Source organism: Mycetomoellerius zeteki, unplaced genomic scaffold (assembly GCF_001594055.1).
Source record: "Mycetomoellerius zeteki isolate Tzet28-1 unplaced genomic scaffold, Tzet1.0 scaffold168, whole genome shotgun sequence".
Taxonomy (NCBI): domain Eukaryota; kingdom Metazoa; phylum Arthropoda; class Insecta; order Hymenoptera; family Formicidae; genus Mycetomoellerius; species Mycetomoellerius zeteki.
The window spans coordinates 1,125,817-1,139,309 of NW_017256633.1; the positions used below are offsets into that span (position 1 = coordinate 1,125,817).

The following is a 13,493-nucleotide window of genomic DNA, read 5'->3' on the forward strand; positions in this document are numbered from 1 at the left end:
CTCGGCTGAGCGTGTATCCCACCTGAATACCGGAAGCCGGGGGTTCCTCTGACGATGAGGGGGAAAGAGAGCGAAAAAGAGTGAGAGACCGAGCGATAGAGCAAGCCTACCGGAACACCGGAACCGGAAGGGTGCGGAACCTATGCAGGTTCGCGCTGATTTCATCCGTTGATGAGACCGTAGCGGCTCGTTGACTTTACCAATGTTGTTATTAGATGTCTACGTTCGTCAAAACGCGCTGCTCTCGCGATATAACTACGTTTCGGGTAACGCAGGAATTTATAATTAAATTTTTTTCCGGTGAACTTGGAATATTGTTGGAAAATCAATTTCCTCTCTATACATGTAAAATTTATATATGAATAGAACGATTTTGTTATAATATCTACAAATTTAACTAAATATAAATATGAAAATAATTTTGTTTGACCATCAAAATGATTATATAGGGAATTCAGGCATGATGAGTAACGCTGCATAAAGTTTTGACATTCTAACAACCAGCTTAAGCGATCTACATAATTATTTTTATAGTTTAACAAAATTATTTTTAAATATATATCTAGCTAAATTTTTAGATATTTCAATAAAATTGTTTTTTTCATGTTGCATAAGCAACATATTCTGTACAAGGAAAGGTTCCGATCACGATTACCATCTTTCGAATGATGTTCCATTGGAGATCTCTCTAAAGATTTGCCATTATCCTGCCGCAGATTGATAATCAGTATTGAAATTGCTGAAATTAAAACGTTTTTGTAGTGCGTTCTCTAAAAAAAAGAAATGGTCATCAAATTTGGTTCGTCGAAGATTATCATAGCCTTGTGGAACAAAATCATTCGTCATTATATCTCGATTGCCATTATCAACGAATGCACTTAAAAAAAAATTTTAATTTTTCAACAAATAGTCTGAAAAAATGTCTTTAAAAAATGTGCGTCTTTTATTTTATCTCGGAATTTTTTTAGAGAAAGAAAGAAAAGATTTGCTTTCTTTTCCTAAAGAGACAGAGAGAGAGAGAGAGAGAGAGAAAGAGAGGAGGGGAGCACTTCAAGAGATAATTTATTTGACAAGAGAAACATTGCTGAGAGGTACAAGAAGTATTATATTTATAAATCGACTAAATACGAGAAACTACGGTCAAAGTTAGATGTTAGACTAATACATATATATATGTATTTTAAATAAATTTATCTCTTTAATTTTTAAATATCGATACATGTGAAGCAACATTTTGTAAAGTATTCAGATTATATTTCACATGTCGCAATCATTTTTTTATGAACGCGTAAACACTTATATTCGAGTTCGCTTACAAATGATCCACCAGGTGAAGGTGGTCCGTTCTCCGGACGAATCTAGAAGCACGCGAGCTTGTTTTGACACACAATCTTTCTGCCGCTTCGGTCAAGGCGATCGCACGTCATAGGGTTACTTTGTGCCGTCCACGAACGATGAGTAATGAGCTGGGGTGGTTTAAACAAAACGTCGGCGTATCGGCACGGCCCCGAACGAAATTGCCCGGCAACCTACCGCGTTGCGACCGGTACGCCTAAACAAGAGGCTGCCATTAGGGCCAAATGACTCGAGGCAGCTAGCCACTCGTGATTAAAAGAGCGATTTGTTACGCGGATACCGACGCCTGGCATCGCGGCGACGTGAACTGGCCAGGTTTTAACCCCCATCTTCCTTGCGTTCGCCGGAATAACTTGTTCGTATTTCGGGCGCGTTTCTTTTCTTTCTTTCCTCTTTATTGTTCGACGCGCGATGCGAATTTGCATGGCGAGCGCGCGATAACTCAGATATTTCATTTCGGCGACGGCGCGTTCCGCGAAACTCAGTTTGCAATGTGCTCGGTGGCAGTTTTGTGTGTAGACTTGTATAAGTGATCACGCTGATTGCGACGATCCGCTATTTTCATTAACACAGCTCTTTGTTGTGATACGCTAATACGAACTGAAGAAATAATGTTCCGCAAATAGTAATTAAATTTCAAGCTCAGTCACGGAAGGTAATTCTTATTCTATTGAGACTTATTCTATGGTTTGCGTTGAAAATTATTACACGAAATTAAATTCAACGGTGCGATTATAATGTTACGGCAAAATTTGATACATATTCGAAGATTGTTAGGACTATCTCTTCTGTCGGCGGGTTAATGAAGGGGGTTACGCATGCCATTACAGTTACAATCGTCATAAATATTTAAATAATATTCGTTCACCCTGATTTATGCGTAACGCCGGTTACGGCGACGAGAAATCACGTCGGATTCCCCATCGCGAATCGTATCGGCATGGGAATTTCGACGGGAGCAGGTGGAGCATAATTAAAGTCGCGCGCACGGCGTTCCCTTTTTATGGGAAATCCGTGGTCGAAGCACCTGCCAAAACGGCCCGATCGTGTGGGACGGCACGATGTGAACGACGTGATTTCGCTTTGGCATTTAATAACGCTGGGGTTATGGGAACCCGGTCACGGGTGGTACAACCACTCCCCTTAAGTACAGTGATTATGCCACGGGGGACACGGTATTTGCGCAATGTTCTGCGGGTCTTACACCGAAAGAGGTCTCTTGTACGGGTGATAGCCGATCCATAGATCATTTCCAATGAAATGACCACAAATTCCTTCGATGAATCACATTTTATGTTAAGGATGTATCAAGTGCCTATATTATCTGCAAAAAGTGACTCTCTCTCTCTCTCTCTCTCTCTCTCTCTCTCTCTCTCTCTGTCTCTGTCTCTGTCTCTGTCTCTGTCTCTCTCTCTAGAATCGGAAATTTATATTTTCTATATAAAAATGAATGTTATATGCATGTATATATAAAATATATATATAAAATAATTCAATAAGGTTAATATTTAACAATACAATTTTATAATACAATTTTTATGAATATTTTCTTATGACCAATCGATAATATTTGTATTAGAAGAGGAGGAGTCGACTTGAAAAGATTACTATTCAAAATTTAAATACTAATCGGGTTCTCGAAATTAAAAAATAATAATATAAAATACAGACAATGAGAGCGTTAACGCAGCGCGGGAATTGATGCGCAATTTATACAATAGTTTAACAATATTCACATAATATATATATTGAAATTATACAGTGATTGTCGATACCAACTTATTTGGATGTTTCGGTTTTTTCAAACCATCTTCAGTAAATTCGTAGATCATTATCATAGATGTATTGACAATAGTTGGAAGATATTGAAATTATATTCTATGTGAGACCAAGGATGAGTGTCTCCCTACTGTCTCGTTGGGAATTGCCTAATTTTTGTCTCTTTGCTGCTTAGTCTCTGTGACTAACCTCCTTCTCCATAGATCACAAATCAGTTATTCAGAGCGTAGTAAGTCAAATTATAAAAGTTACTATTACAAGATGTAAAAATTTCTCGTTATTAAATTAAGTATAAGATGTACAATATAACATATGTTATCCAGATGGAAGTCAGACAAGCAACGTTTAGGATGATTATTGTTAGGTAGAATTTCTTTGTCATTTTGACAAATGGTTCAGTGAGAAAATCTAAATATTCTTATTTATTAACTAAATATTTTTTTTGTTACTTTCGACCTATACCTGTGTATTCATAAAGAATTGATTGTTCTTGTTAAAATTTCTAAAAGATTCCGACTCTTCTGAGGATAATTAGTCGATGTCACAGATTTCAAAGCAAGCTTGACGAAAGTAAATGACATTTTCTAAAGAAGATTTCGGTTGGAACCCTTTTTACAAAATATATTATCTCTAATATATTGCCCATAACGTATTCTTTCTTAAACTAAGATCCTCGCGGAGAGAAAAAATTTGCTATGATTGCTAATTTCCTAAAATCCCTTGCCGTAACGGCAAGTTTGTGAATATAGGGATCGCAAAATTATTTGTAGGTGTAACAAATAAATTTGTCGATTTATATTCGTTAACCCAGCAATCAAGATTTGCTGCAGTTGCAATAAAAATAAATATATTTATTAAATAAGCAAAAGATATATAATTGCATATAATATTTAGACATAGAGATTGAGATGAGATTAAATTAATTAATTAAAATAAAGTAAAATAAAATTCCTTCTTTTTATTTTATTACTACATGTATATTAACAGAATTTGCAATATATGAAATCCGACTCTGACCTAATTGAAAACTTTAGAAAGCCATACTTACAAGCGCGCAAAAATTGAAATGCAAAACATGGGCAAATATACGTTGTCATAATTACGATTATATTAGTAACAAATACAAATTAATGCGCAATTTTTTTTACTCGTTACAAAAGATTATTTGCATCAAATGCAAAATATTTGTTAAATATGCAAATTTGTTTGCTATAAACAGCAAAGAAATTTGATAAACATATTTTGCAATCCCTTTTGCGTTCATAGCAAATCTTTTTTCTCCGTGCTTTTTCAGATGCAGGTAAAAATCTTGCTGTCATACAATTAGACATTAAAGGAGCAATCTCTTGAAGAAGCAGTGGTGACTTATAGTAATGATTAAAAATAATACAAAAAGTATGTATATAATTTGACTGTTAATATTTATATTACATGTATGTTAGCTGATAGTTAAGTTATGTGACATAGCTATGTTACGCAGCTATTTGTATTATAGCCTCGACATTTTCGACTCAAAATTATTTCAAATTTTTAAGAGAAAAATGCAGTAGAGTGGGACACCCTGTATACACTGAAAAAAATGCATGTAATTTTACATGAAAATTACATACATTTTTTTCAGTGATTTCCTGTTTATAAGTTCGGAATATTTATTATTTTCTTACTTCTCTCGAAAAAAAGTTAAAATCAAGTAAAATAAAGTGTTTAAGAATTTTTAAAAAAATTTATGCGAATCTAGAACATTATGTTAAAAAATTGTTTTTTTCTTTTTTCTGTAAACTCTTTAATTTTAAGATTAAAAAACATTTTACAAAAATGAGTTTTTACACAAGAATTCAATATTGTTGCGAAGAAAGAGAATCATAGTTTCAATTTTTTTAAAATTATTTTTAAGTTAGAAAACCTACTTTAAAATATTTTTTGTTAATTTTTCCTATGAAGTTTCATCAAGCTACAATTCTTTGTAAGTAAAACAAAAATATTGAAAAAGTACCAATTTTCAATTTTATGTAACTTAGCAATAAAATATGTAGAAATAAAACTAAAAGACAAATTTTTACAGCTCTATCTCTCTTCTTTAGAATGCAATTTTGAAAACCTCTCTATGAGAATTTTTTTCACAGAGTTACTTAACTTTATATGAGATGCGAATATGTGAAAATTGCAATCGTTTCTAAATTTATGAACGGTAATGTAATTGTGTGTATATATATTGCAGTATTTTTATTTTTTGACATTTTATACATTTAATATATATCTTTGTTCGTTATATTTTCGGTGAAATTGAATGCTTGCATAAGTCATACTCTATGCTCATGCCCAAAGATAGATCGAAAGCTACGTCTATTAATTCGAATGCTTGCCGCTGAGTTACGCTCTACTTGACAAAGGAATGTGCGATCGTCATTCAGGACAATCTGTCATCATGGCAATTACTGTATACAAACTCACGGTGCTTCGCTGCACCTTTGTCAATTACGATAAGACGATTTTAATTTGAGTTCCTGTATCGCGCGGAATTATCAAAATAAAAATATGATAGTATTTTATTTATATGATTATTTCTCGAGCAGGAAAAATGCAACTAAATATAAGAATTATCGCTTGTGTTACAAAATTTTTATACGAGAAATAATTGCCTATCGGCACCCGTTGATTCGGATCGTATCGAAATCTCGCAACGCTATCCAATTGTCGTGTAAATTTCATGTTCATATCAAGCTACCGTGGCAATTCTCTCGGATTACGAGAGCTAAGAACGTTGTCTCCGCGTTGCGTTACAAATTTCTGCGAATGCAAGTGCATCACAGTGCTCAGCGCCTTTTCGTGCATTCCGTAGCGCAATGTAATGCGCGAAACACCCAGCCTCAACATTATTCACTGTCCAATTTATATATCGTTACTAATTGCTAGTGACAGCTAGAGTACATGATATTTCAACAATGTTATTCTATTAGAAGGTTTTCTTTCATTTTGAAGGTTTTAAGACCCTTCGGAAGATTGAAGGAAGATTTTTGGAAATGGAAGGTTTTATACTAGTGTCAAGTGCGAATTATAACTATTCGGCAAGAAGAAATTATCAGTCTTTACTCGAGTAAAATTTTGGAACGAAGTTTGTCTTTCTGTACTCTAATATAATTGCTTAATTTGTTGACACCTTTGTACGCTATTTTAATAATGTTTGTCTTCTTTAAAAAGTTTTTGATTCTTTCTGAGACACCAGCAATAAAAGGCACTGTGAAGAAAATTTGTTTCTTTTCTACTTCTTTATTAACCGTTTGATTATTCTGAAGACTGTTCCGTTCACAGAATTTTTTATGTAGTCTTTTATTTATGGTGGAGAAAATCAAGTTCAGAGGGTAACCATTGTTCAGTAATATTCTGATAATTTTATCGAAGTTTTTTGTATGGAAAGAAGGATGTGACAACAGTAGAACTCTATCTGTTAAACTATCACTTCAATTTTCTGCCATAGAGGATGTTGAGAAAAATAATTAAGATAGCGTCCAGAAGACGTAAGTTTCTGATACCAGTTACGGGATATAGAGTCATTCTTTTTGATCAAAGTTAAGTCCAAAAAATTAAGCTTGTCACCTCCCTCCTCTAATGTAAATTTAAGACGTGGATGATAGCTATTAAAAGTAAGACAGAGATCGTTAATGTGTGTTTTGTTAATTGCTAATGCAATGTCGTCTACGTAACGTATATAAAATGAAGGCTCTATCGTCAATCTATTAAAAGCAAATATCTCTAAGTCTTGCAAAACTATGTCTGCAATTACTAGAGATAAAGGAGAGCCCATGGGAACTCCAAAGAATTGTCTATAATATTTGTCATTGAATGTAAAAAATGTGGAGTCAAGAATTAATTTAATCGTATTAAAAAACTCTGTCTTAGATAAACATTAGATTAACCTGTATCAAATGCTATCTATTATTGATACCATCCAACACTAAATCCGTTGGAACGTTTGTGAATAGAGAAACCACATCTAACGAAAAAAGAGTATCGTCATTAGAGATTTTTAGTTTATCTAGATTCTTGGCGAGTTGAAAGCTGTTACTAATGAAACCCTTTGTTGGAGGCAAATCTTTTACTACAATTTTGTGCAAAAAGGTTGCCAGGTTATGCAAAGGCCAGGTTATGCAAAGGTTGCTAGGTTATGCCAGGCTATACATATATCTCAATATCGTTATGTCACAAATATTATCCCCCCTTCGAGATCGATTAAACTTTCTTTTTTTGTTAGTTTGGTTCAATTGACGCTAGTGGAAGGTTTTTTTACGACATTGAAGGATTTTTGCATGGAACAACACTGTATTTCAGTGGCAATATCTACTTTACTTTAAATGGGATATCGACGACATTTTTCCTTGAATATCTTAGTTTTTCGGTTTGTGTTTGAAGATTTTTCAATTAGCTTTTAACAAAAGCTGAAGAAAAATGCGCTGAAGAATTTCTGCTCTTTTCCGTACACGTCCTCAGCTCTCTATGTAATGGGAAAGTTCTCCAAATATTTTAAAAATTGGTTATTTTGATTTAGCCATTCTACTCTTCAGTTCTCTGCTGATAGAAAAAAAAGGTTTATCTAGCTTCGAAAATCTGTTTAAGTGCATATTTCTAATGTTCTCTCGGCTATTGGAAAAATATCTTCGATAGATAAAAGACCATGAAAATCTTCCAGATATAAAAAGTTTTTGTTAGGAAATAATATGATTTTCCAAGAACGTGCAACATATAGGTAAGAAAGTTTCTATTTTGATAATAATTATCAATCTTTAATAAAATAATGGCATCTGCGTCTGGATAACCGTCCATCTCCAGTGGAATGCTAGTCGAAAAATGGCAAATGTGTTTCTTATACGAAAATAACAAAAAAAGATCGCATCTATTTGCAGCATAATAAAGAAAAATGATTTCACTCTTCGTTCACCGAGTAACTTATTCAAGCCGATCTTTCATTCTCTGTTCTCCAATTCTCCGACAAACAACCTATTTGCTAAGGGCGAATCTGTTCGCCCCAGCGACATATTGCGCTCACCAAAAATCACATTCCTACCGACCCCTACCGAATTATAGCGTCGGCGGAATTCACATTCCCACACACATACGGTCGTGCACGCACGCGCAGACGTGTGGGGTGTGCGACGACGAGGCTCACGCAACCGGCACGCATGAATGCCTAATGCCTGCGGACAGTGATTTCCACCCTCGACGAGAAAGCGCGCCTCCTACCTCGTCCCGCTTTCGATCCATTCGCCCCGTTCACCCTTTCTGTAGGCAGATGGGGTTCTCACGGCCCCACCTCGCTCTCACCTATAGCCCACGATGTCGCACGTAATCGGTCGCACGATAATGCCCGCTGTCACAACACGCAAACATACGCCCGCGTCGTTCAGATTAAGAAATCAAAGGATTAGCTGTTTGGAATAAACGTTCCGTTTCGTATAGAGATATATTTGATGACTACACGATGTAATATGCGTGGCAGATTCCAGCAACTCTTTTGTGTAACTTTATTGTACGTATTCTGACCGTGACAAGAGGCTTCGTAAACGCGCCTATAACGCGATTATGGTGATAAGTATCTGTTAGTCCACTTGATATAAAACCGTACACGTTCTTAAATCATATTATGTCGCGACAACAAAATTCAAAAGACCCCGGTTGACTATAATGAAGATTTAATATTCATCATTTCGTTCTACTTAACATTATTTCAAATATATTATACATTTCTATTCATCTCTGATAATTATGTTTTCGTCTCTGTATAAAAATTTGATGTTCTCTCTCGATTGTCAGCGACACCAGCGATAATTCGATAAAGCCGATACGAAAATATCCTCGTCGAAAAGAGCGCCCAATAAATTCCGAATGGATAATGTATGCCGCGAAGTCACGACGGTATAATATGTACATACATAAAGAGAGAGGCGGTGCACGCGCGCACGTGTGTGCGTGTGCGTTTCGTTATTACACGCACGATAGGCGTATTGCAAATAAACGTATCGACACATACGTCGTGCTCCACACTCCGCCGCACAACACGGGACTACACCTTGTCACCATCGACGCCGCCCCGCGCGTTCGTTACGCGCGTATATTATTCATCCCGCGTGTCGACTACGTTGAGACGATAATGGCCGGTTGTCGCTCGTCTATCTTTACTGACGTCACTGTTAACAGGTTGGACGAAAATACGTCCCGCCGACTGCCGACAGCCTCATCGTCGTCGTCGTCGTCGCGCTTGTTAACTGCTTCTTCTGCGAGAGGATATTCGCGCAAAATACGAAATAGCCGGAAACGACACACGCCGCGTCGTTAATTAGAAACATTAACAAAATTAATTACATATTTTAGTAGTATCATATACACGAAAAGAACTATTTTGCTGAAATATCTCAAAATTTAGATAGATACAGATCTGGAAATAATTTTGTTGAATCATCAAATAGTTGTACAGGAAATTCAAGCATGACGAGCAATGCTACAAAAGTTTTGACATTATTTTAGCAACTAGCTTGAGCGTTTTACATAACTATTTTGTAGTATATAATTAAATTTTGATAGTATATAATTATACAATAAAATTTATTTTTAGATCTGCCTCTAGCTAAAGTTTTAAATACTTCAGCAAAACGAAAAAATAATTTAAAAATTTAGCTAGATATAAATCTGAAAATAATTTTGTTGGATCATAAAAATAATTATGTAAAACTTAAGCATTGATCAGCAATGCTGCAAAAAATTTTGATATTCGAACAATCTGCTCGATCGTTTTACATAATTATTTTGATAATTCAACAAAATTTATTTTCAAATCTGTATCTATAGCCAAATTTTTAGGTATCTTAGCAAAACTTTTTTCCCACATACGTACATATTATATACTCTTTACATTCTTTTGAGTGGAATCTCACTGTAAAGTGAAAATTGAACCAGACTTGAAAAAGAATAGCTTAATTTTCAATCTTTAAAAGCGAGATTTCAGTATTCAAAGTGACAATTCACTCTAAAAGTTTTAGAGAGTGTGTATGATTTGTATGTGTATATATAATATATATATATATGCATTGCATTTTATCATACAACTAATGGGATTAATATTAATGAATTTTATATTCTGTCTTTCAGGTCAGATAGCGATCGTAAAATGTTAAACCCAGAAACTGGCTGCTACTCCGAATCCGTACGAGCATGGTAAGTAACAATCGATTGTTTTCATTGATCCCGCGACAACGAGATTGTTTCTCCTTGTAATACGTGTCCACTTTTATCTATAGCTATGCTATCACATATCCATGCTCTATTGTAAAGTTAACAAAAATACACTCGGGTTTTTTTTTTGTCGAAACGAAGTTAACGTTGCCCGCTGACGCGCGAACGATCCCCGCGGAGATTTTAACTATTTTAACCGGTGCGGCGTTAAACAGCGGGCGCATTTCCGAAACAATGGACATGAATTTTTGTATAATTCGCCACCATTCATTCAATTTTGTTGAAAAATCTATCACTGCTGTTATTCCATCACGCGAGGTTTCCCTCGCGCGCGTGCATTTTTTCCTCTCCCCCCTCTCTCTCTCTCTTTCTCTCTCTGTCCTCTCCTCCGTCCCCGCACTCGTAAAAGGTAATTTGCCGCGACCGCTGATGTATTTATAACAAAACGAATTAAACTCTGCGCGCTGCGCGAGCAGGTAACAAAACGCGGCCGGCCGACAAAACCCCGGGAATAAAATACGCAAATATTTGCGTGTTTAATTTGAATCTCGCTTTGGGGTCGAGCGCATGACGGCGGCGCAACGGGAGAGTTAATAATGAAATGTCGCATTGTCGTCAGAGGGGGTTGAACTTCCTCCCTCTCTCGCGCTCTCTCTCCCTCGTTCTGGGATGATTTTGTTGAACGCAGCATATTGTCGTCGCGTGCTGTCGCCGTACCTGTATAGGACCGCGAAGGGCCACTGTTCTCTCTTTCTCTGTCCTTCGGTCGACTTCCTTTTTTTTCCCCTTTTCTCACCCACCCGTAACGCTATTCTCTCGCCTCCGCTTTAATTTATGACGGCCTCTACAAATTCACCTCCGAATCGCGCGGATAATCCGGTGGTGTCGCGACCTGTACATCGTACGCGAGACACTGCGAAAAGTGCTGCGTGCTTAATCCTTTTCTGCAAGCTGAATTCATTCTTTCTGAGGGGCACAAGTGTGTTTAAGTCGTCGAGAATGCCGCGACCCTCGAGAATGACGCGTGACGAAATGCTTTTTGTGCGTGGGGGATGAGGCACCTCACACTCTCGAAATAAAACGAAGTGGCTCAATTTTCAGTGATATTTGATGATGCATTTAACTTTCCCTTTACAACATTGCACTACATGCAACTCTGATCCAAGACGTTTTCCAAATTCAGTTTGAAGCAACAATTATCATCAACCTTCTCGCATAAAACAGAAACTGTCAACGAAGAGATATTGGTACATTCGGTTAGAAGCGATTTATCTGCAATTGTGATGGTTTTTCTCAGGACATTAGGGACGCGATCACGACCGGCGGAGGATTGTACGGTGGAGGGACGGGGACGTACCTTAATGCGATTAAGGTCGTTATCAGATGTCGCTTCCACTTCTTGCGCGATGACGTCGGCGGTGCTCGTTTGTCATCGCACCGACGTCGTCACGGGGGTTGCATGATTTACTTCCGCCTTTCCCCTTTTCGCGCCCTTCGTTTCCCGCCGTCGATTTCTTCGTCACGATTCGAGCGTGCGACGTGCGTCCGCGTAAGATGAATGTATTTCTGTGACAAACATACAAACGCACGTACACCAGACAATCTCCAGCGATTAATTCAAGCGTCACGTATCTTGTCAGCCATCATTGATTCGCATTATAAATCATTTAATATCATAATTACCATAAAAATTGTTTACACACATTTTGAATTGAAAAAGTAATTTATGTTCTCACAGTTGTCAGTAAATTCGATAATGATTTTAAAGCAGATTTCTATCCACACGTAACAAGGTAACGTTTTAACAACATCTTAATTGATGTTAAAACGTTACAATAAGATATCATTTGATGTCGCCTTGCTATTTGGTTTGTATCCACTGTGATCTTTTTAAGCTTTTGGTTTTTGCAATTACGAGACTTGCAGTCATATAATAACAGAAATACAGTAGGAATGGAGCATAATGCAGAGTTAACGTTTTTTTGATACATTTCTACCGATATTAGAAAACCAGCAGACAATGCTCGACTGTTCCTGGAGTTTTATTAGCATAATATGCAATACACGGTTTGTAACACATGCTCTTGACAATTTGATCTGTGGCTATCTGGTCATCTGTGCCCCGATAATGCCTTACTTTCGTGACTATTTGTAACCCATGAGTAATTCATAATACGTACGAATCGTCAAAAGGACCGCGAATATTAAAATCAATTGCTTTAAAGATAATATGCCTCCTATTTGAGGTTTACCCAACTCGCGTGTTCGTTCGTCATCGAGAGCGTTCCGTGAGCGAGCGGGTTAAATGTACTTCGAATTAGTTCACGACTGACACCAGCGGATTCGTGAAGGAAAGGGGAAATAATGATAGCGCCTAGAGAATATATTCTCAAATCGTAGTGCGCGCCGAGAGCTCGCGTGTCGCACGCAGGTCTCAGCCATATACACGTCAGAGGGAGCATCCGAGGATTCGTTAAGGCCAGCCGTTAACGCCTTTCGCCACGACCCACCATGGCCTAAGGCCGATTTAGTGTCGCATTAGCGGCGAAAGCGAGGAAAAATTGTTGCTCCAGAACGACGAGGAAACGTAGCCTGTCGGGCAGTAAAAAAAAAGGACAGGAAAAAATGTGGCGAAGGGCTGGAGGGAACTTCGTCGTAGAACTTCGTCATAGAACACAAGACGAGAGGAAGAAAAATAGTCTTTGCGAAGAAGACAGACTTCGTGGACATTGAAGGCGAGGGTGTGGCCAGGAGATAGGAATGATTAGAAGCTACACCCCCGCATGAAGGGCACAAACAGCCTTGGGGGCGCAGCCGGAAAATTCATGGAGTTACTTAGCAGTCTCCACACCGTCGCCCGTTTATTTTAGGGGCGAAGGCACGAAGGAAGTCGTTACGTCGTCGTCGAGAGGTCGCCCTGGGGTGGAGACGGTAATCCTAATTAATAATTAATTATGTCGGGAGACCGTCTCTCACCCTATTCGACCGAAGAATAATGCTCGATCGGATTCTTCCTGTCGGCAGCGCGATTTGGCGATACGGTTCACCGACTATTTCCGTAGATTTATGACATTGGGCTTCGCCATAAATCTGATTAACGTCTTACATTAGCTGCGTTTTCCCTTTGTTAGGGAAAG

General features: G+C 37.4%; 1 protein-coding gene across 2 annotated transcripts in view; it reads left to right on the forward strand.

The window, feature by feature from the left end:
• Nucleotides 1-13,493, forward strand: part of SoxN (SRY-box transcription factor soxNeuro) — a 117,340-nt gene that overhangs the window by 55,851 nt on the left and 47,996 nt on the right. For both annotated transcript variants that reach the window (XM_018445916.1, XM_018445917.1), the window contains exon 2: nt 10,273-10,338. In XM_018445916.1, coding sequence (XP_018301418.1) covers nt 10,273-10,338 — 66 coding nt within the window. The remainder of the gene's footprint in view (nt 1-10,272; nt 10,339-13,493) is intronic.